This window comes from Rhineura floridana, chromosome 4 (assembly GCF_030035675.1).
Source record: "Rhineura floridana isolate rRhiFlo1 chromosome 4, rRhiFlo1.hap2, whole genome shotgun sequence".
Lineage (NCBI taxonomy): Eukaryota > Metazoa > Chordata > Lepidosauria > Squamata > Rhineuridae > Rhineura > Rhineura floridana.
This window is the reverse complement of record NC_084483.1, coordinates 100,928,917-100,953,991: the sequence shown is the minus strand read 5'-3', so window position 1 is coordinate 100,953,991 and position 25,075 is coordinate 100,928,917. Positions and strand designations below refer to the sequence as shown.

At 40.8% G+C, this 25,075-nt stretch overlaps 1 protein-coding gene across 7 annotated transcripts in view; it reads right to left on the bottom strand.

The window, feature by feature from the left end:
* Window positions 1-25,075, bottom strand: part of LAMA2 (laminin subunit alpha 2) — a 748,112-nt gene that overhangs the window by 433,108 nt on the left and 289,929 nt on the right. For all 7 annotated transcript variants that reach the window (XM_061623807.1, XM_061623808.1, XM_061623810.1 and 4 more), the window contains exons 11-12: window positions 22,521-22,661; window positions 10,419-10,592 (exon numbers count right to left, since the gene is read on the bottom strand). In XM_061623807.1, coding sequence (XP_061479791.1) covers window positions 10,419-10,592; window positions 22,521-22,661 — 315 coding nt within the window. The remainder of the gene's footprint in view (window positions 1-10,418; window positions 10,593-22,520; window positions 22,662-25,075) is intronic.

Here is a 25,075-nt window from a genome sequence, read left to right as displayed (position 1 = left end):
CGTAGAGATCAACCTCAAAAGCCTGTTTTTGTTGGGAGGACTGGATTTCATTAATTTATGAGAAAAGGTCCAGCCAGCAATGCCGGACGGACTTCCGAACAAGCTCTATCTGATTAATGCGATACGTTTATCTTTTCTTCAAAGAGAAAACGGACTAACAGGCAAGCACCCTTCTTTCTATTATTTTTTTTACTTGGTTTAAATTGTTGCAGCAAAAAGAGATTTGTCAAATGAATCAGCTTTAAAGAACTTCTGGGTGAGCTATAACTCTTCTCTGTTATTCACGAAATTAACAGCTTATCTCTGTTTCTATTGCAAAAAGCTGTTAGAATGCACTTTAGAAGTGCATTCTAAAGATATAAACAGAAGAGGGATTTCTATTCCGAGGAACATTATATTGTCTGGGACTATTCTTTTTTTGATCTATTTTATTTTGACGAATCTGCTTCTTCATGACGCCACTAACTGTTTTGATGCTGGGAACTAAATTTGTTTTGTATTCTTGAACATAGAGAGATAAGGCAGGCTGCTCTGTTTATACTGTGATGTCATCAAGCCTGGAATATTAACCCAATTGTTGCTGAAATAAGAAGTGGTTCTTCTTTATTTTTGTTTTGTTTTGTTTTCGTGGTTTTAAAAATGGCAATCAAGAAAGTGGCTGAGAATCTGGAAGTAATTATGTTTCAGAAAATAATGGATGAGATTGAGATAACGAAACAAACCCTGCGACAGGGCAGTAAGGAACTGAAAATTGAACTGAGCAAAATGACGCAGGAGCTTAAAGAAATAGGGGATCCTGTGAGAGAGGAGAATGAGATCAGAGATGAGAAAAGAAAAAATAAAGGGAAGATACAAGCCCTGGAGATTGGAACAAATGTGGAATTGGAAAAAGATCTGGAGTTTATGGATATTAGAAATAAAATCTACTGTTTGGAATTTAACGTTATCTCTGAAGAAATTAATGAAGATATTAGAGATAAAGTTATCAATGGCTTGGATAATTTTCTGGACTGGAATGACGTGATGGAGCTTGATATAGAGAAAATCTATGGAATTAACTGCAGCCATGTGACAATGGAAAAACTCTCAAGAGATGAGCCAGTGCATTTTGTAAAAAAGAAGAACAGAGATATGACTTTACAACAATTATTCAGAATCGATGGCAAGAAAATATTTGGGATAGAGGAAATTCCCATCAGACTCTTATTATATGACTATGGCTATGACAGCAAGATTATTATGGAATACTGATAATGGAAGATTGGACACTGAAATTACTGCACTTAACAGGACTATTGAAGATGGAAGATGGAATTAATATGGATAATGGAATAATGGCTATTGAAATTATTGGACCTAACAGATTTTGATGAGATGGATTAATCGATATGTTTATTTGGACTATGGTTATGACAATAAGATTATTATTATTATTAACGAGATGGGTTAATCGACATGTTTATTTGGAGAAAAATTGATAGATATATTTCTTAAAGAATTGAAACCTCTCTTTGACTTTTTGTGGAAAGAATAAAGTAATGTTTATGAGATTTGATGATTAATTAAGATAACTACTGGAGGAAAGTGATTTTATAATATAATTTAAGAGACAGGATTGTTATATATTGTAGACCTATAACTGATCTGCGACAAATGGGAAGTCGACATTTTTTTTTGTTTAATCATTTTTGTTTTGTTTTGTTTTTTGTCTTTGAATGTTTTATGATTTTGTTTTGTTTGTTTTATGAAAATTTGAATAAAAATTATTGTAAAAAAAAAGATATAGTGAGCATAACGGAGACCTGGTGGAATGGAGAAAACCAGTGGGATACGGCTATCCCTGGATATAAACTATATCGGAAGGACAGGGAAGGACGTATTGGTGGCGGAGTTGCTCTATACGTGAAAGAAGGCATTGAATCCAGCAAGCTCGAAACCCCAAAAGAGGCAGACTCCTCCACAGAATCGTTGTGGGTGGTGATACCATGCCCCAGGAGGGACTTAATACTGGGAACGATCTATCGTCCCCCTGATCAAAATGCTCAGGGAGACCTGGAGATGAGATATGAAATTGAGGAAGCATCCAAACTAGGAAATGTGGTAGTAATGGGTGACTTCAACTACCCGGACATAGACTGGCCGCATATGTGTTCCAGTCATGACAAAGAAGCAAAGTTTCTAGATATTCTAAATGACTATTCCCTAGACCAGTTGGTCATGGAACCGACCAGAGGGACGGCAACCCTGGACTTAATCCTCAGTGGGGACCGGGACCTGATGCGAGATGTAAGTGTTGTTGAACCGATTGGGAGCAGTGACCACAGTGCTATTAAATTAAACATACATGTAAATGGCCAATTGCCAAGAAAATCCAACACGGTCACATTTGACTTCAAAAGAGGAAACTTCACAAAAATGAGGGGATTGGTAAAAAGAAAGCTGAAAAACAAAGTCCAGAGGGTCACATCACTCGAAAATGCTTGGAAGTTGTTTAAAAACACTATATTAGAAGCTCAACTGGAGTGCATACCGCAGATCAGAAAAGGGACCGCCAGGGCCAAGAAGATGCCAGCATGGTTAACGAGCAAAGTCAAGGAAGCTCTTAGAGGCAAAAAGTCTTCCTTCAGAAAATGGAAGTCTTGTCCAAATGAAGAAAATAAAAAAGAACACAAACTCTGGCAAAAGAAATGCAAGAAGACAATAAGGGATGCTAAAAAAGAATTTGAGGAGCACATTGCTAAGAACATAAAAACCAACAACAAAAAATTCTATAAATACATTCAAAGCAGGAGACCATCTAGGGAGGCGATTGGACCCTTGGATGATAAGGGAGTCAAAGGTGTACTAAAGAACGATAAGGAGATTGCAGAGAAGCTAAATGAATTCTTTGCATCTGTCTTCACAGTGGAAGATATAGGGCAGATCCCTGAACCTGAACTAACATTTGCAGGAAGGGATTCTGAGGAACTGAGACAAATAGTGGTAACGAGAGAGGAAGTTCTAGGCTTAATGGACAATATAAAAACTGACAAATCACCGGGCCCGGATGGCATCCACCCGAGAGTTCTCAAAGAACTCAAAGGTGAAATTGCTGATCTGCTAACTAAAATATGTAACTTGTCCCTCGGGTCCTCCTCCGTGCCTGAGGACTGGAAAGTGGCAAATGTAACGCCAATCTTCAAAAAGGGATCCAGAGGGGATCCCGGAAATTACAGGCCAGTTAGCTTAACTTCTGTCCCTGGAAAACTGCTAGAAAGTATGATTAAAGCTAGATTAACTAAGCACATAGAAGAACAAGCCTTGCTGAAGCAGAGCCAGCATGGCTTCTGCAAGGGAAAGTCCTGTCTCAGTAACCTATTAGAATTCTTTGAGAGTGTCAACAAGCATATAGATAGAGGTGATCCAGTGGACATAGTGTACTTAGACTTTCAAAAAGCGTTTGACAAGGTACCTCACCAAAGACTTCTGAGGAAGCTTAGCAGTCATGGAATAAGAAAGGTCCTCTTGTGGATAAGGAATTGGTTAAGAAGCAGAAAGCAGAGAGTAGGAATAAACGGACAGTTCTCCCAATGGAGGGCTGTAGAAAGTGGAGTCCTTCAAGGATCGGTATTGGGACCTGTACTTTTCAACTTGTTCATTAATGACCTAGAATTAGGAGAGAGCAGTGAAGTGGCCAAGTTTGCTGACGACACTAAATTGTTCAGGGTTGTTAAAACAAAAAAGGATTGCGAAGAGCTCCAAAAAGATCTCTCCAAACTGAGTGAATGGGCAGAAAAATGGCAAATGCAATTCAATATAAACAAGTGTAAAATTATGCATATTGGAGCAAAAAATCTTAATTTCACATATACGCTCATGGGGTCTGAACTGGCGGTGACCGACCAGGAGAGAGACCTCGGGGTTGTAGTGGACAGCACAATGAAAATGTCGACCCAGTGTGTGGCAGCTGTGAAAAAGGCAAATTCCATGCTAGGGATAATTAGGAAAGGTATTGAAAATAAAACAGCCGATATCATAATGCCGTTGTATAAATCTATGGTGCGGCCGCATTTGGAATACTGTGTACAGTTCTGGTCGCCTCATCTCAAAAAGGATATTATAGAGTTGGAAAAGGTTCAGAAGAGGGCAACCAGAATGATCAAGGGGATGGAGCGACTCCCTTACGAGGAAAGGTTGCAGCATTTGGGGCTTTTTAGTTTAGAGAAAAGGCGGGTCAGAGGAGACATGATAGAAGTGTATAAAATTATGCATGGCATTGAGAAAGTGGATAGAGAAAAGTTCTTCTCCCTCTCTCATAATGCTAGAACTCGTGGACATTCAAAGAAGCTGAATGTTGGAAGATTCAGGACAGACAAAAGGAAGTACTTCTTTACTCAGTGCATAGTTAAACTATGGAATTTGCTCCCACAAGATGCAGTAATGGCCACCAGCTTGGACGGCTTTAAAAGAAGATTAGACCAATTCATGGAGGACAGGGCTATCAATGGCTACTAGCCGTGATGGCTGTGCTGTGCCACCCTAGTCAGAGGCAGCATGCTTCTGAAAACCAGTTGCCGGAAGCCTCAGGAGGGGAGAGTGTTCTTGCACTCGGGTCCTGCTTGCGGGCTTCCCCCAGGCACCTGGTTGGTCACTGTGAGAACAGGATGCTGGACTAGATGGGCCACTGGTCTGATCCAGCAGGCTGTTCTTATGTTCTTATGTTCTTAATGCCTTCAAGTTGATTCTGATGTATGGCAACCCTATGAATAGGGTTTTCATGGTATGTGGTGTTCAGAGGGGGTTTACCATTGCCTTCACCTGAGGCTGAGAGGCAGTGACTGGCCCAAGGTCACCCAGTGAGCTTCATGGCTGTGTGGGGATTTGAACCCTGGTCTCCCAGGTCGTAGTCCAACACCTTAACCACTACACCACACTGGTTCTCTAATATATATGTAATATGTAATATATGTGTAATATATGTGTGTACTATTTAATGGTCTGCTTCTTATAATGTAGTTAGCCATATATTCCTGCAACATTTATCTTCAACAACAAAAAAGAAAAAGAAAATGATCAAAAAATGATTTTTTTTTTCTTATTCAGAGAAAGGGGCCATTATGGGTTTATCAATCTAAAATTCCAGCAGAAATCTCCAAAAGCAATATCAGAACAACTAGAAAACAGAAGTGCCTGTTTAGTTTTAAATTGTCATTTGATATACATTTGGGGGGGGGATTAAAAGAATAAAAGATTTCAAAATAGTAGGAATGATTCAGTGTTTGACATGATTGGCTAAACTACAGCTTAGAGGGTAAAGTGCCCTTTAACTCCATGGAGAGCTTTATCTTCTCAAATGTTTCATTACTTTATAGAGTGGTCTGAATCAGTCTATATGGCTTGATTAATCCCTAGAATACAATCTAGGATACATCATTTTGTTAAAATAATCCTGTTAGCTGTCACAATCATGCTTGGTTCTTCAGGAAAGGGATGAGATGTGAATGAAGGCTGTGTTTTCTGGAAATGATCAGGCTAATGGCAGCAAATTCCTTTAGAAAGGAAACCTACATGAATAGAATACCTTTTTTAAAAATACAGCAGATCTGTAAAAGGCAAGAGTTGCACTAACTTTTTATTTATTTGTATTTATTTATTTATTGTAAAATCCATTTTCCTCCATAGGCCTGAGAGAGTAAAAGGGGGGGGGCAAAGGCCAGACTGTCATCAGACTGAAGAAAGGAGCCGCGTGCATTAAACCCCCTACTCTACCTCTCCCCAATTTGAAATGAGATGAATTATTAAGGAACCAGTTTGTTGAGCAATTGAATATTACCTGCAAAGTGCTGCTCATCTCCTTGAGGCAAACTGAAAGCTGACAGAATTGAGCCAATTAGACTGCCTGTCTCCTCAATGAGTTGTGACCTATCAATGGTAATCACTTATTATGATGATAAATGAACCCATCTCTCAAACTGAAGCCTGAGTATACACTTCAGCAGTTTCCCTGAATCATGGGGCCATTACCTCAGAACTCTGGATCGACAGGAGAGACAGCAAAAAGAGCGGATGGTATGCATGAATAGACACAGATGATTGTTTTACCCTGCTGAATATATTTACAGTTATTTTTCGTGAAGCATTATTTTATTTTCCTTTTTAATGGGCCTGCCTGAGCATTTCCTGTTTTTATTGGTTATATACACATACACACGTACACATTTCTCATGCTGTGCAAACACTATATCCCATGAGACAGCTGGATGGATTTCTGATTGGTATCTGCATGCCTGTTCAATCTTCACAGTCTCAGAGGTACTCAGCCTTCGATTACTGCAGAATATCCTCCAGCCTGGCTGAAAAAGTTTGCTTTACTTCCTTTTAATCCAATTAGCACCTTTAATTGCTCTGTCAGAGCTAATCTTCATAGGAAAAGTGAAAGGAAATGAGGGTGGGGGTGGTGATTGCAACATTAGCCTCAACACTTTCCCCATGACTTCAATTTATAAAAGTTTCAATACATTTTTTTTTTTTACAAAAAGAGTATTCTAGGACCACAATTTCCGCTTGCAAGAAACATTTATTTACAACTGCCAAAACCAAAAGTTCCACCAACTGGAAAATCATTCAGGGTTTATTTGTATCTTTTCATACTGTCACTGAAGGACACTGGCGCACTAACATCCACTTCCATCTTCCCTTCCCAATTCTTACTTTCTTAAAAACAACTTTTGGTAACCGCCTCATCATTTCCTGCTTTTACAAGCAAAATATAGCAGAAAAAACACAGTGCTGTGGCCAGGCTACACAGCAGTTATAGCTTGCTAGGGATACAGTGGTGTAATGTTTGGATGACAGCTATGCATTCTACACACTTACATACCAGAGAGGTCCAGTCAAACTGAAGCTCTGTGCATGCATATGTGTTAAAGACCTCTCCACACACATCCTCACACATATATCCTACTCCACTGTAAACTGTATTTTTTTTAAAAAATCCTTACAAAACCCACTTACAAGATAGTGAAAGATGGCAGTTATTTGGGAAAGTCAAGAAAATGCTTCAGTTTAACAGGATTCTCTAGATCATAGTTGAATCTTGTGCACCCACAATGATATTTGAAAACTTAGGGCACAATCCTGTTATGAATAATGGCTATGTGATCAAAGTGCTAAAGGAGTAAGAGTTGCTGGGTTGTGTATGTACATGTGGGGAAGGGCTGTAAACTCCACTGTTTTGCATGCAGAAGGCCCCAGGTTTGATTCCCAGCATCTCCACATAAGGCCAGGAGGGACCCCTTCCTCAAATCCTGGAGAGCTGCTGCCACTCAGTGTAGACAATACTGAGCTAGATAGACTGATGGTCTGACTTAAATATAGCAACTTCCTACGTGTGAGATGAGGAGCTGTGTATTATTTCCCTGTTGTAAGCTACTTCAGTACAGTATCATTGAATTGAAAGGCGCGGCATAAATCTTGAAAAAAAAAATACATTTGTAACATTTCAGTGGTAGGAGGATTGTATATAGGGATAGAATATAAAGGCTTGATGCTATTAGGTATGGAACAGGAGGTAAAATAAAAATGGACAGTAGCTCCTGTATATTGAAATCTTACTCTGTGCTACCTTAGGCAGAAAACCACATATACAATGGAGATTATTGTATTTGTAGCCCTGCAATCAAACATCATATAGAAAAGCTGGTTTAATCCAGTTTCAGTTTCAGCTATTTAGAGAAATGTTTATTGAGTTTACAGATAATAACCTGAAATATTCAATTTCCATAGCAATGCACTAAATCACCCCAGCTACGTATGTCATCATGGCTATAATTTACATGATGCAACTTGACAGTTAAGATATACTATGGTAATTTGTGAGTGCTTTCAGTATTACTGTAGTATCAAAAATTTATATGGTTCAGTTATTAAGGCAAACTGTTTCATCCATACAGAGATATCTGACAGTAAACCACCAAGTCCTTCCACATTACAAGTGGGGAAAAATGCCTTCCATGTTCAGACAAATTGCACACATTCTTTCCATTTTTTTCTTCCTGAATGGGGAAAAAAAGACCTGCAAAGTATCTGCTGTAAGCACTGGAAATGCTTGTTACCTAAGAACAACCAAACAAGGCCCTGCTCATACTAAACAGACTTGTGTCTCTTTAGCAATCTATAGTTCTGAGCAAGATGTCCATATTATTTCAAAGAGATGCAGTTTTGTCTTTACTTGGTCACTTACCTTCTGTCATATTGATTTCTAGCCAAGGAGAAAAAGCCAGATAATCTTGGAGAAATTAACCTGGGAAATGTTTCTAGGGTTTCAAATAAACTACACCATAAGCAAGAAGATGCAAGAATAAGAATCTCAGAAGCACAGGCTTGTTTTAAAAGTATTCAGATTCTGGACATTTTGGGTACTGCAATCAACAGTCTGCACGGTAACTACTACACACAAGAGTACTTTAATGTACACAGAGATGTTCTGTTCCAAGATATACAATTTCAGGGTAGTAATTTAAAACCCTAACACAAAAGCACAGAACACTGACAAGGTTGATGCTGCTGGAGAGAATGCTCCCATCAGTGGTAGAGCACATGATTTGCATACAGAAGGTCCTAGATTTAATCCTCAGAATTTCTAATCAAAAGGATCAGGTAGCAGCTGATATTAAGAGCTCCTGCCTGGAGAGTCACTGCCCATCACATTAGACAGTATTGGGCTAGATGGGCCAATGGTGTGGCTCAGTTTAAGGCAAGTCCATCACTTAAAATGATTCATTAGAACTGGGATGTATATAGGCAAGGAAGTTGTTTTAGCAACAAAAGAAGTTCTGTTCTTCTGTAGGTGCATGTGGTTGCGTTTCTGCAGATTTGAAGGGCTAAGACTAACCTTTATATGTTAAGTATGTTATAGATACAGCCAAGCCAGGGATCCCACAACAGCCTAATAATCTAGGTGCCACTTCAGACATTAAAAAAAAAAAAAGTTGAAAGGAAGCCTGACTGATTTGCACTTCTATTCGTGCCCTAGATTATTATTTTTGGAATATGTCCTGTGCAGAAATCAATGATTCCCCAATACACAGACATCTTTCCCTCATTTTCCACCTTCTCATTATATCTGGTATTTGCTGTCTTGTTTTTGAAGATTTGAAGATCTCAAGAGTGTCTAAGTTTGTACAGTGTATGAATCATCTGTCGAACTTTTAGGAATCATTGAAAATTCCCTACCATTCAGAATATATGATGGGTTTTACCTAGTTACATGAGTGGGAAAAGTAATCCTATTTCTTGGAAGTTTGTCATTTCCTAAATTGAACTGGGCTCCAATATGTTAAACATCTTCTTGATGTTTATCAAGAAGAAATTATCCATGTGTGGATTATCCTGCCACTGTAGCAGCGTGGTAAAGGAAGCCTCGCCTCCTAGAAATAACCCAGCAATTAAAAGATCCAAAAGCTCCCTTAAAGCCCAACGTTGGCATTCCAGAGAACTATGGACAGCTCCTTGAAAGTTCATACTAAAACCCAGAGTGGATTCACAGCCCCACTGACATTGGATCCACCAGTCTCCACTGTAACTAGAGAAAAAAAATTAATAATTTTTTTAAAGATGTTTAAAGTTCTGTGCAGCTGCTAATCCCTAGGCTGAGCGTAAAGGAGTTTCCCATTTCTAAGTTGCAGAAAAAACTAGATTGCTGATAGTCTAATTAGCATGAGGACCAGAATATCTATGCTTTTAAGCCACTGTATATTTCAGGTGCAAGCAAACTACCTGGCTCTGTTTGTCAGTTAGACCATAACAGTGTGGTTATGTAAATTGGTGCAGTTAGGAGTGGAACTATATGCTACAAAGACATAGGACCTTAGAAGACAGGTCAGCTTATAAGCAAATGTGTGGTTTTAAACAACGCAGTAAGGCTTGTAAACATTTTAGCAGTACATCATCTCAGAAATCCCAAGGTAGAACTCCTTGCACTCAAGTTTCCCATGAAGCATTACACATTTTCCTAGCACACCCCCTCAACATCTGATCTGCTGTCAGCATCTGTGTAAACTAAGTGGGAAAGAACCAGCAAAATGTGAAGGTGCAGTAAGGGAGATAAGATGCTTGAAAGAAACACATGTTATTCACACAAAATAGACCACCAGCCAATTCATCCTAGAAATAATACTGCAAATTATCTGAGCTTTCCTAACACCTGACACCAGAAGCTGCCAGGAGGCCCTGGAGCAGGAGCGCTTTGCTTAGTCTACTTACCCTTTGCTTTGTGCCTCACAGGGATTCTCTGTATGCCTACGTCAGTTCCTTTCAGAAAGCAATTTTGCTGGTCAAATAACTATCCCACAAATGAGAACTAAAAGAAAAATAATTACTTACATCTTTCGCTATTAATAAATCAAATTAACACCCAGGCAAAGACCATCTGCACTTACTTTGTTGCCCAAATAAGGACTGGGTGCACTCCAATAATAAATCTGCTGCAGAACAGTCCTCGCAGCTATGTTGCTGATGCTAAGTTGCTGGGGCCCATCAAAGCTGTCCTGCTGAGGAGTCACTCTAGCAAAACCAGGTACATCTGTCAGGTGCCAGCCATTCATGTCTCCAATCTATGGTGACAAAAGAAAATATCTACTAATATCCACTCACTGAAACTTACCAAATCTATTTCCTTCTTTTCTTTTCATCTTCCTTTCTTGCTGCTTCTTTTTGTTTTCAGTTTCATAATTTGGATAGATTCCCATTCAATATAGATGCAGAAATATAGATGCCATATTTCAGAAAATAATGAATCCATCCTCAGTGAAATCAAGAGAAGCAAACATTTTTAAAACATTTTTTAAAAAGCCATGATTGGTTCACTTGGAAAAGTTTTTAATTCTTGTGAATTCAATGGGCTCACACCATTTTTTTTCATATTTGAGGCTGGTAGCAAATAATGCATATGAGTATTGCAAAAGAGGGAAACATCCACTAACTGTAATTTTGCATATGCCAACCTCATGAAAAAGGTAGTCAAGTTACACGGAATGCATTGAATCAAAGTCTGCTCCTACCAACTGTGTAGCTCTGTCACTGGGAGTGTTCTTGTGGCTGGTCTGGGAGGGGGCGAGATGATGCAGCATGTGCATGCATGCATGTAGTATTTGTGACTGGGGGCATGGCCACAGGCTTTATAGGTCTTGGTCACACCCCTACAGGCCTCTTTGGCCACTTCCAGTATCAGAATTCCAGCGACTTTAGGGCTGAGTAGCAATATTTTGCCTGACTGTTCATTGGCTGACCTGGACAGGCTTTATAGGTCTTGGTCACACCCCTACAGGCCTCTTTGGCCACTTCCAGTATCAGAATTCCAGTGACTTTAGGGCTGAGTAGCAATATTTTGCCTGACTGTTCATTGGCTGACCTGGACAGGTTATTTTGCCTACACCGTACTAGATTCTGGGGCATAGGGGTTTAGGATTAGTGCAGTTAAATAGGTCAATTTCATTGTGTGGTTAATTTGGTCTCATTCTTGGCAGGAAGGCATGCGAAAGGTTAATGTTAGATAAGGGAACATATGAGCACCTTTGAAGGTCAATGATGTTTCTGGAAGCCAGCTACTCTGTGTTGTGGGGATATGGATATGAAACATTCTTGAGGCTCACCTTGCACACCTGTCCAGATTTGTGGGGCCTTGGGAGGGGTTGGGACAGGAAGGCCTCCCTACTCACCACAAGGAGGGGCCCAGGCTATGGGGCTACACCTTGTCACGTCCCTTGGAATAGGCAGGGATTTGTTTGCCCAAGGTTCAGGTTAAGTTAGTTTCCTGCTCTCCTTGTTTCTGTTGGAAGTGGGGCAAGAGCAACTCCTGTTTTGTTCTTTTGTTTATGTTCCAGAAGGAAGATAGAGTTAGGGTCCTCCAGATGGATAGGCTTGATTACCTTTACCTGTGATGCTCTGAATGACTTCCTTCTGGCTGTTAGATTGATATGTCTTAAGGGAAGCTAACCTGCCCCTCCTCCTTCCACCCTTTTCCTCTCTTCTCTTCTTCAACTGTCCGGGAGAGAGGAGACACCTTTGTCTCTACTCTCTCTCTCCTAGCCATGAGGGAAACTCCCAAGTCTGGGCATTGTGCCTCCAACTTCGTTAGTTAGAACTAGGTATGCCTTTCTATCTGCTATGTATTTCTATAAATAAACTAGCTTTTCTTATTTTACTAAGTCTCAAGTCTCAGTGATGCTGATGCAGGGTAAAAGCCTGCTTTCTTAGGTAAATGCACACACACTGGCACACTCGCATTTCAAACCGCTGTTACTCTCTGCTTAACTAATTTACACCACAACAGTTTCCTCTACAGGTATTAATAAAATGTGGCCTCAGTTCATAATTTGTGTCTCGCCTCTTTATTCCCAGGTTCAGTTGCAACTGAATATACATATTAGATATACCCTTTTATGGTAAAATTAGGCAGCCTCCATATAAGATCATGAATATGCACGGGACAGGTAACAGAAAATATCATCTTGCAACCACAAGGATATTTCCTACAAATCATGAATTTGTATGACAATTTTCTTAGCAAGGAAACTGTAACAAGAGCTGCCACTTTCTTACACTAATGCAAGAAAGGAATTGAACAGTTTGTCGCTGAGTTGGGTGCACTTAGAAATAAAAATGGGAGACTCACAACAGAATCTGGTCTGGAACTGTGGTTTCAAGTGAGGGCAAGAAAGGAAAGAGGGAAGGAACCAGGGCAAAAAAACAAAAAAAAGGAGAGAAGATCTCAGTGGGGCACTGACAGCAATACATTAAAATACAAACTGTTTCAAGTGCAAAGACTCTTTTGCGGAGCAACTGATGTTCTCATCAAGGACAGTCAGAATAATCTTCTATTCTATCTCAGAGTAACTGATTTATCTCAAGTTTCAGGACTGCTCCAGAAATACAGAGATAGCCCCCTGATTTATTAAAACACATCCCGCTTTTCTGGTGCAAACTGAAGGCATCTGGGATCCTGAAGGTCTCCATCCAATGTCAGAAAGGGTAAGTAAAAATAATCCTCCCTTGCTGGATTGGAGAGCTTTGGTGTGACAAGGGAAATGCCCAGTACAGTCCACCTGTCCCTCACTGGATGAGAGCGACACTGAAAAGTGGGGCTTGATATAGGTCTCCATGTGTGTGTGTGTGTTTTACCTACTCATTTCTATATCAGAGGTATTTTTAATTGGATTGAGGGCAGCTCTCCATGTCAGAGGAAGGGACATTTGTGCTTTCTGATCTGAGAGGGGGGGGGACCCTGTCTGGCTGAATCTGGGTCAAGACAATTATCCTTCTGGGTTGTTGGAACTCAGCTCTTCATGCCATTATCCAGTCAAACTCATCTCTGGATTTGGGAATATTTTCTAATGGGTTGAGGAGGAATCTAACTCTTAGGAATGAGTGTCTGCTCTGGATTCTGGATTCTCTGGATTCTCTAAGCTTCATTCATTGGCGATACTCATGGCATAGTAAGATTGTCTTCCAAGATAAGGTTTTTGCTTGGAAGACGCCTGTGCGTGAATTTGTTTTATGCGGGGAGATCGGCGCCTGACGATCAACACACAATCTTGACAGAAAAAGGCTTTGATCCAATGGCATGGATACCATGATGATTGGAAGTTTTTTATCTGCTGCAGCCTTCATCCGCCTTCACAGCCGTTGTAACATACACATTGTTATCCTCTGCCTGTTCTGCTGTTGAGGACCTTCTTGGATCTTTCTTTGTCTGGTTCCTCTCCCTTGACCTTACCGCCATGGGTGACCCTGCTGGGAGTACATGACTCCCAATGGCATTGCTCACAGGGTTCATTGGAATACGCAAGCCCACTCACCACTACAAGGTGACGATACAGCAAGGGGTCTCTAAGCTACAGAAGGTAGGTAAAAATACCAGCCCCTTACTAGGATAGGGGAACATCAGAATGAGGTGGTAGTTACTCCCATCCCTATGTTCCCAAAATAGCAAAGGATGCAGTCTACATCATAGGAGGGAACATGTACAATCTCCAATCCAGTAAGGGATAGATTTATTTTTTTTTAAAAAGCTCCTCTTATTGGGTTAGGGGGCATTGAGATAAGCAGGAATTAGATCTATAACAGCCCCTGCTCACCTTTACAGCTGTAATTGGATTGGAGGAGACTGCCCCTCTTGGGATGATCTGCTTTGGAGCCAAATAGGTCTGCTATGCAGCAATGGGCTAGCAAAAACATCACCCATACACTACTCTATAGCATAGCAATCAGGATGCAAGACAGTGGTCTATTACAAAACTCTAGCATCACATCCTGAGATTGCTACTGTCTATTGATGAGCATCAACTGAGAAGTGAATTTTGGAAACCATTCCAGCTTCTGCAATCTGGAATTTTGGCAGAACAGAAAGCTATCCTTCCGCTCCCTGCTTTCATAGAGCAGAACCAGATAGCACCTGATATTTAGAGATGGGCAAGCACACTCTTGCGTATCCCAAAAGTAACTGAACTGTAGCAACTCATTGCCTCCCTCTGATTCTGCAAGCTTCCTCTGATTCCTTGCCTGCACTGCCCTTCTCCAGAAGGGAGGCCAGAGAGCAGGAGAATAAGACAGGCAGGAAAGGGCATGACAGAAGGACAGGAGAGGCCCTGTTAAGATCTCTCCTTTGTGGCATATAACATGCTCCTACTGATCATATGACCGAGGAAATTATGCACTGAAGGAGTAGTATGTACCCAAAGGGGCACTGCAGAGTTCCTCACCAGCAGCCAAGCCTCATGATCTAACGAAATGATGTTCAGAACATGTAAATTGCCCACAGGACCTCTCCTGTTCTGCCCTCCTGTCTTCTACTGCCTGGTGACTCCTCCTCAAGGGAAGGATTGTCTTAACAGAGGGAGGGATGAAACTGGCAGGGAAGGTGTGGGTTCAGAGGAGGAGGGCATGAGCCTCATTTTGTGTAGGGTCCGGCTCAAACCCCAACCTCAACTCAAAAGGGTTTCAAAAAATCCAATCAAGGGATCTTGCATTTTTAAAAGTCTGCCCTTCTCATTTCATATACTCATCTCATCCCTGCAGATACACCAGTTCCAATGGTCTGTAATTAGTGGGCAGTGTTATTAAATCACGATTAAAATGTTTTATTTCTCTTAACAAAAGCATGAAATGGATAGGCCATCCAATTTTCACAAGTTCTCAAAAAGTATAAGAGCTAGAAGTTTCTCTCTCTCAAATAACATGCAATTAAACATCTCACAATGTCTCAGCTACCAAAGTAGCTTTGTGTGCCATATGTTGCATACCCCTGCTGTAAGAAACTCGGCAGTCTTCCTCAGCACAAAAGCATATAGTGGGAGTTTAGCAGACTATCAGATGCAAGTCCAACTGTTTAACAGTCCCTTCTCAGTTTTCTTGCTCAATAGCACATCAAACATCACTTCAGCTGCATCATGTTTAAAAGAAACACGTGGGGTGGGGAACTCCATGCCCTAGGAAACCTCTGACATTATGGAATTCACAGACAAATTGTTAAGAACAGGGCCGATTGCTTTTGGGTGAGCAGATACCATCAGAGTTGTGAAATTGCTTAGCTGCAAACTGAAAGAGATCCTGGTACAGGGTTCACCCAGCAGGCATCTCATTTCATACACATACAAAACACAGTTAAAATGCGTATCTATTTAAACCAAAATAGTTTTTTTCCCCCAAGCCCATTTGAATTGGAGAATTGTTAACTATTTCAAAGCGGTGGAACCCACATTATGAGATATTGAGCTTCAGTTAAGTCAAATTCTTTATTGCCCAAATGTATTGTGTCTTCCATTCAATCCCTTATCCTATGTGTGGTCAAATGCTTATTGAATGATGCTTGTCATATCATGAAGAGATGGTGACTTCAACCTTCTGACCATGCACTTAAGGCCAATGGGCTGCAGAGAGGCTTAACTATGCATTCCCCACACAGTTACAAGTACCATGGAAAATATTTTAAGCAGCCATCCCTCTTAATTCCTAGTTATGTTAGCATCTTCCATTTATTCAGACATCTGTCCAGATGTTTTGGATATCCTGAATGTGCTCTACTTTGTTTAGAAGTAATCAAATAGACCCCCTCTAGGATGCACACCTTAACTTGGTGAGGGGGTTTCAGAGTGTTGAAGAAGCTGACAGCAATGCCGTCAGGAGTCTAGACCACGAGGCTAGACTCCTAGCAGGGGCACCCAAGGCAGAATGGTCAAAGTTGAGACACCAGACTAAGATGCATCCAAACACAGAGGAAGGCAATGGTAAACCACCTCTGAGTACCTCTTACCACAAAAACCCTATGAACAGAGTCTCCAAAATGGAACACGAGATAGTGCTGGAAGATGAGACCCCCAGGTCAGAATTTTATTTATTTATTTATTTATTTAAGCTTATATACCGCCCGACTAGCAAAAGCTCTCTGGGCGGTAAACATTAAAAATACAATAAAAACAACACAATACAGTATATCACAATACAAAACTGTACAAAAAACTGTACAGTCTAAAATCAAAATATAATAATTTAGAATTAACAGGAATTACAATGCCTCAGAGAAGAGAAAGGTTTTAATCTGGCGCCGAAAAGATGATAGTGTCGGCGCCAGGCGCACCTCCTCGGGAAGACCATTCCATAGTTCGGGGGCCACCACTGAGAAGGCCCTAGATCTTGTCACCACTCTCCGGACTTCCCTATGAGTCGGAACCCGGAGGAGGGCCTTCGTAGTAGACCGTAGTGTACGGGCCGGTTCATATCGGGAGAGGCGTTCCGACAGATATCGTGGTCCCGCGCTGTATAAGGCTTTATAGGTAAGTACCAACACTTTGAATCTGGCCCGGAAGCATATTGGAAGCCAGTGCAAACGGGCTAGCACAGGTGTTATATGCTCAGACCGCTTAGTTCTTGTTAGCAGTCTGGCCGCCGCATTTTGCACTAGCTGTAGCTTCCGAATCGTCTTCAAAGGTAGCCCTACATAGAGCGCATTGCAGTAGTCCAGACGCGAGGTTACCATAGCATGTACCACTGATGTGAGGTCCTCCTTACTCAGATAGGGACGTAGCTGGGCTACCAACCAAAGTTGGTAGAACGCATTCCGGGCCACCGAGGCTACATGAGCCTCAAGTGTGAGGGAAGGGTCTAAGATGACTCCCAGACTACGCACCTGTTCCTTTAGGGGGAGTGTAACCCCATCCAGGACAGGGTATATATCCACCATCCGATCAGAGAAACCATCCACCAACAGCATCTCAGTCTTGTCAGGATTGAGTCTCAGTTTGTTAGTTCTCATCCAGTCCATTGTCGAGGCCAGGCAACGGTTCAGCACGTCGACTGCCTCACCTGAAGAAGATGTAAAGAAGAAGTAGAGCTGCGTGTCATCAGCATACTGATGACAACGCACTCCAAAACTCCTGATGACCAACCCCAGCGGCTTCATATAAATGTTAAAAAGCATGGGAGACAGAACCGAACCCTGCGGGACCCCACATTGGAGAACCCACGGTGTTGAGCAATGTTCCCCAAGCACTATCTTCTGGAGACGACCCGCTAAGTAGGAGCGGAACCACTGCCAAGCAGTGCCTCCAACTCCCAACTCCGCAAGCCTCTCCAGAAGGATACCATGGTCGATGGTATCAAAAGCCGCTGAGAGGTCAAGGAGAATCAACAGAGTTACACTCCCTCTGTCTCTCTCCCGACATAGGTCATCAAACAGGGCGACCAAGGCAGTCTCAGTGCCAAAACCAGGCCTGAACCCCGATTGAAATGGATCTAGATAATCGGTTTCATCCAATAGCGCCTGGAGCTGGTCAGCAACCACACGTTCCAGGATCTTGCCCAGGAATGGAACATTGGCTACTGGTCTGTAGCTGCTGAAATCCTCTGGGTCCAAGGAAGGTTTTTTCAGGAGTGGTCTCACTGCCGCCTCTTTCAGACAGCCAGGGACCACTCCCTCTCGTAAAGAGGCATTAATCACTTCCTTGGCCCAGCCAACTGTTCCTTCCTTGCTAGTTTTAATTAGCCAAGAGGGGCAAGGATCCAGTACCGAAGTGGTCGCACGAACCTGTCCAAGCACCTTGTCCACGTCCTCGAACTAAACCAACTGAAACCCATCCAACAAAACATGACAAGATTGTGCTCCGGACACCTCAGTAGGATTAACTGCTATTAAATAGGAGTCTAAGTCCCGGCGAATGCATGAGATCTTATGCTGGAAGTGTTCAGCAAATTTATTACATCGAGCTACCGATGTATCTGCCGTATCTTGTAGGCCTGGATGGAGTAGGCCACGAACCACTTTAAAAAGCTCCCGTGGGCGTGAGAGAGAAGACTGAATAGTGGCGGCGAAATGTTGTTTTTTTGCCGCCCTCACCGCTCCTACATAGAGCTTAGTAGAAACACGAACCAGCTCATAATTGCATTCGTCGGGAGTTCGTCTCCATCACTGCTCAAGCCGCCTCCTGTCTTGTTTCATCGCTCTCAGCTCTGGAGTATACCAAGGAGCTGTATGAGCTCTACATAGGAGAGGGCGCGCAGGAGCGATCGTGTCAACAGAAGGCACTCAACGAGCTATTGGGGAAGAACAAAGGACAAGTATGAATAGTGCTGTGACTAATGACGCAGCTGGGTCAAAGCCAAAAGGAAGCCCAGTGGTTGATGTGCACAGATGCAGAAGGAGAGTCCAGAGTTGTACAACACACACAATAGGAACATAGAATGTGAGCAGCATAAATCAGGAGAAGTTAGAAATTGTCAAGCAAGAAATGGAAAGTATCAACATTACAATACTTGGCGTGAGTGAATTAAAATGGATGGGAATGGGACATTTTCAGACAACTACAAAATATTTTATGCAGGAAATGAGAAATTAAGGAGAAATGGGGTTGCTTTAATAGTGAGAAGTGATGTAGCAAAAACAATTAAGAGCTATAAACGCAAGGTATGAGTGAGTGATATCACTGATATTTAACGGGAAACCTATTAACATAACCATCATCCAAGTCTACACTCCAACGGCAAATGCAGATGAAGAGGAATTCGAGAGATTTTATGCAGACGTACAGGAAGAAATTGATCACACACCAAAATAAGATGTGTTGATAATCATGGGGGACTGGAATGCAAAAGTAGGGAACAGAGAAGAACTAGGAATTGTGGGGAAATGGGGCATAGGAGATAGAAATGAAGCAGGAGAAAGTTTTATCGAATTCTGTGAAGCCAATAATTTGTTTTTTGAAAGCACATTTTTTGAGCAACCGAAAAGATGACTGTACATGTGGACATCACCAAATAGTCATTATAGGAATCAGATTGATTATATAATTGGTAGCAGAAGCTGGAGAAGTTTCATACTTTGTGCAAAAACAAGAGCAGGAGTAGACTGTGGTACAGATCATGAACTGCTCATATTGAAAATCAGAGTAAACAACAAAGCAATCATAATGCCAAAATACAATTTAAATAACATCCCAGAAGAATATAAATATCAAATAAGGAACAGATTTGAGGCTTTAAACTTAGTTCACAGAGAACCAGAAGAATTATGGGATGAAGTCAGAGACATTATCAGGGAAGAATGCAAAAAGACAATACCTCTAGTTAAAAAGAGAAAGACCTCAATCGATGACTGAAGAAACTCTTAAAATGGTTAAAGAGAGAAGGAAAGCAAAAGCAAAAGGGGAGAGAAATACGGTTAGAACCCTAAATGAAACAATACAGCTACTAGTACATAGGAACAAAGAGAACTATTACAATAGTTATTGTATAGAAATAGAAGAGGACAACAAAGAGGGTAGAACAACAGCCCTACTCCAAAAGAGTAGAGAAATGAAAGGGAAATTTAAACCAAGAGTAGGGATGTTGAATAATCAACAGGGGAACACACTGACCGACTGAGATGAAATAAAAGGAACATGTAAGCAATACACTGAAGAACTCTATAAAAGAGATGCAAGGATGACAGATTCATTCATGGAGGAACCGTATGATGAAGAACTAGAAATTTTAGAATGTGAGGTGAAAGTTGCTCTGAAGATACTTGGAAGAAACAAATCACCAGGAACAGATGGCATACCAACAGAGTTGCTAGAAGCTACTGAGACTGATTCTTTCCAAATTTTGCCAAAAGATTTCAACAAAGATCGAAAACTAAACAATGGCCCACAGACTAGAAGCATTCAGTAAACATTCCAATTCCAAGGAAAGGAGATCCCAGGGAATGCAGTAATTATCGAACTATTGCCTTAATATCCCATGCAAGTAAAGCAATGCTCAAGATTCTACAACAAAGGCTCTTACCATATATGGAGCGAGACATGCCAGACGTCCAAGCTGGATTCAGAAAAGGAAGAGACACCAAATATCATATCGCAACATATGTTGGATAATGGAATGGACCAAGGGATTTCAGAAGGAAATCACCCTGTGCTTTATAGATTACAGCAAAGCCTTTGATTGTGTAGTTCATGAAAGACCATAGAATGCTTTAAAAGAAATGGGGGTGCCACAGCATCTGATTGTTCTGAGGCACAACCTATACTCTGCACAAGAGGCTACTGTAAGGACAGAATATGGAGAAACCGATTGGTTCCCCATCGGAAAGGGTGTGAGACAGGGGTGTATTTTATCACCCTATTTATTTAACCTGTACGCAGAACGTATCATATGGAAAGCAGGATTGGACCAAGATGAAGGAGGTGTGAAAATTGGAGGGAGAAATATCAATAATTTAAGATATGCAGACGATACCATACTACTAGCAGAAACCAGTAATGATTTGAAAAGAATGCTGATGGCAGTTAAAGAAGAAAGCACAAAAGCAGGACTACAGCTGAACATCAAGAAGGCTAAAGTAATGACAGCACAAGAGTTTTGTAACTTTAAAGCTGACAATGAGGACATTGAACTTGTCAAGGATTATCAATACCTTGGCACAGTCATTAACCAAAATGGAGACAATAGTCAAGAAATCAGAAGAAGGCTAGGGTTGGAGAGGGCAGCTATGAGAGAACTAGAAAAGGTCCTCAAATGCAAAAATGTATCACTGAAAACTAAACTCAGGATCATTCAGACCATGCTATTCCCTATCTCTATGTATGGATGTGAAAGTTGGACAGTGAAAAAAGTGCATCAGTGAAAAAAGAGAAAAATCAACTCATTTGAAATGTGGTGTTAGAGAGGAGCTTTGTGCATACCATCGACTGCGAAAAAGACAAATAATTGGATGTTAGAACAAATTAAACCAGAACTATCATTAGAAGCTAAAATGATGAAACTGAGGTTATCATACTTTGGACACATAATGAGAAGACATGATTCACTAGAAAACACAATAATGCTGGGAAAAATAGCAGGAAGTAGAAAAAGCGGAAGGCCAACCAAGAGATGGATTGATTCCATAAAGGAAGCCACAGACCTGAACTTACAAGATCTGAACAGGGTGGTTCACAACCGATGCTATTGGAGGTTGCTGATTCATAGGGTCGCCATAAGTCATGATTGACTTGAAGGCACATAACAACAACAAAATCAAATAGAATGTTATTGGCAAACCACTGTTCTCTTCTCTAAGTTTTGCCAGAAGTTCTTAGCTTTTAATGGAGAAAAGTGGTATCCTTCACATGCTTACAGGTTTCCCATTAATGGCACATGGGTAAGTCACTATGACACAAAACAGCTCCACTGAAAACTACAGAGTAGTGTGAATTGTTTCAGATCGCCATCCATTTTGGGGGGGCAGGGAATATATCATCTCAAGCTAAAATCCTGAAACTTGAGAGGCTTTAAGCTTTTTTTGGGGGGGGGGAAGGAAGGCCCATTAATTTAACAAGAGTTTATTCCTATAATGCTTCTCAATTCCAATTAAAAAAATATCATGGAACATTCCAATAACATATCCAGAAGTCATTGATAAATATCCCATAAGATATTGCACATTCAACTTGTCATTAATCTGTGTGAGACAAAAGGAATACTTGTTCCCATTCCAGAAAGTTTTAAGCCTTTGTCCAATCTAACTATCTATGGAATGGATATGGATTGCCTTCAAGTCGATCCCGACTTATGGCGACCCTATGAATAGGGTTTTCATGGTAAGCGGTATTCAGAGGTAGTTTATCATTGCCTTCCTTGAGGATGAGAGGCAGTGACTGGCCCAAGGTCACCCAGGGAGCTTCATGGCTGTGTGGGGATTCAAACCCTGGTCTCCCAGGTCGTAGTCCAACATTCTAACCACTACGCCACACTGGCTCTTTAACTATCTATATGACTGACAAAATCTTTATAATGCACCCTTCTCCCCAGTTTCTCACACATACCCAAACAGAAATTTCTCTGAGTAACTTTGCTTTCATTTTTCTTTTGGGACAGCTTTCCAATGTAAAAAAAACAAGTATCATGTTGTTTTACTCTTGACAAGAATATATATATATATAAGTATAAAAAACGGTCCAAAGCTAGTTTCAAGTAAGAACTTTTTTAAGGATATACTAGAAGAATGTACACATTTATACTCTAGTTTTCCTTACAGTGCTGTAGGTCCAGTGAGAGGCCACACAGTCATTTGTTATTCCTGAGCAGAAACATGCTTCACAGCCCTGGGAGTTGTCTTGCTGAAGGTTAAAGAAGCCTGGTTTACAACGGTCACAGTTTTCTCCTTCAACATGATCCTGGAAAAACACATGAGAATAATAATAATAATAAAAATAATTTTTTATTTGTGAGTCGCCTATCTGTCCGAATTAACAGACACTCTAGGCGACGTACAACAACATAATAAAATACAATATACAAATCAAAAAACCACAATCAGTAGTTAATCTAAAACCAGCCTTCAATTAATACATCATAAAAACTAATCCACCCCAGAAATCCTGTAGGCCTGCCTGAATAGCCAGGTCTTTAAGGCTCGACGAAAACCCATCAGGGAGGAGGCATGTCGAAGGTCAAAAGGAAGGGAATTCCAGAGGGTGGGGGCCACAATCGAGAATGCTCTCTCTCTGGTCCGCACCAGCCTAGCTGTTTTGACTGGTGGGACCGAGAGGAGGTCTTGTATGGCTGATCTCGTCTGGCGGCATAATTGGTGATGCTGGAGGCGGTCCTTCAGATAAACTGGGCCGAAACCGTATAGGGTTTTAAAGGTCAACACCAACACCTTGAATTGGGCCCGGTAAACAACTGGTAACCAGTGTAGGTCTACTAACACCCGAGTGATATGGTCACAGCGACGGCTATGCTTAATCAAGCGTGCCGCCGCATTGTGTACCAGTTGTAATTTCCGGACCATTTTCAAGGGTAACCCCACGTAGAGCGCATTACAGTAGTCTAAGCGAGAGGAGACCAGGGCATATTAGTTTGTTCATTTGTTTAAAGGAATTTATGAATCACCGTTTTTCCAAAGGAGCTCAGGGTGATGTACAACAAACTTAAAATACATAAAAACCAATAAAAACATATACAGACTAAACAATCTAATAAGAAATAATTAAAACATATTGTTGCAATGAGATATCAAACTGCAAAACCAGTCTATCATACATTAGAACCAAGTCAATCTGCCTTTTGTTTCTTTTGTGTGCTTTGATATACTATTGAAAAGTGATATTTAATATTTAAAGAAATATTTATGTCAATTGGTGATTAATATATGACCCCAAGCTATGTGGAAAGTGCGCTCTGCCCCACTGATCACATTTTTCAACTATTAATAATTATCCTGAAAGGGCCTAAGAGCATAAGACTCTGCACATAGGCCCCACACAATGTAATGACCAACACATGGTAGACCCAGAGGGTTGGATCTACTAACTTAAGTCCCACTGATTGCAATGGATCTACTCTCAGCAACACTTAAGCTTTATACTGTTGGAGGAACCTTCTGTAAACCAACTCAATATTTTGATCCATTACAAATTTAAATAAGTCGTGTAGTTGAACATGGGTGTGTTTTGTTTTCCCATACTTTACACAGGACAGCCATCTATTGTAGACACCCTTTGTTTGGATGGCTATCTGGCTCAACTTTGGTTTAAAGAGAAAGAACCCTAAGGAGGGAGAGCAGAGGCCTTGAAGTTGCCCATCAACAGTCAGTACCTGAGCAGCCACATGGGTCACCTTGTCACAGTCTTCACCACTATGGTGAAATGGGTTGTATTTCTATTTAAATTATAGTGATTTTTTTCAGCATTTGCATCTATACTTATAATTTATGTGTACATCTATACATATAAATTAGCATATGCAACTTGTTTTGCTAATTTGTGGCTTTGTCTGTTGTCTTATTAGTGCATTTTTTTCCTTTTTGGTAATGTATAAGTGATCATCCTGCCCCCATTTCAAATAAATGCATTTCATTTGCAATAATGTTGTTCCTTTCCTTGCTTTGCAAGGAAACTCTGTGATAGGAGCATTTGGACAGCTACCTTGCTGTTTTAATTACGCATATCTACTGAAGTCAGCAGACTTGTGTGGCTGGAATACCTATTATGCTCCATTTACTGTTAAGCAGAGCCCTACTTCTCTGATAGATGATAATAATCCGATGAGTATTCGGAATATCTCTATTGCGATTAACGTCAGGTGCCATATTGTTATTTTACTAGTAAAAGATCACAACTTCTAAGAGTTGTTGAGTTGCTGCTAATGCAATCAGTGTATCATACAGTACTTTCCTCTTTAACTTTCATCAGCATTCGTTTCAGATCATTATTGGTTTCTGCTAGTAGTATGGTATCATCAGCATATCTTATACAGTGTATCACACAGTATATCATACAGACAGCGGGATTGGTCCAAGATGAAGAAGGTGTGAAAATTGGAGGGAGAAATATCAATAATTTAAGATATGCTGACGATACCATACTACTAGCAGAAACCAGTAATGATCTGAAACGAATGCTGATGAAAGTTAAAGAGGAAAGCACAAAAGCAGGACTACAGCTGAACATCAAGAAAACTAAAGTAATGACAACAGAAGATTTACATTACAATTGACAATGAGGACATTGAATTTGTCAATGATTATCAATACCTTGGCACAGTCATTAACCAGAAGGAGACAATAGTCAAGAAATCAGAAGGCTAG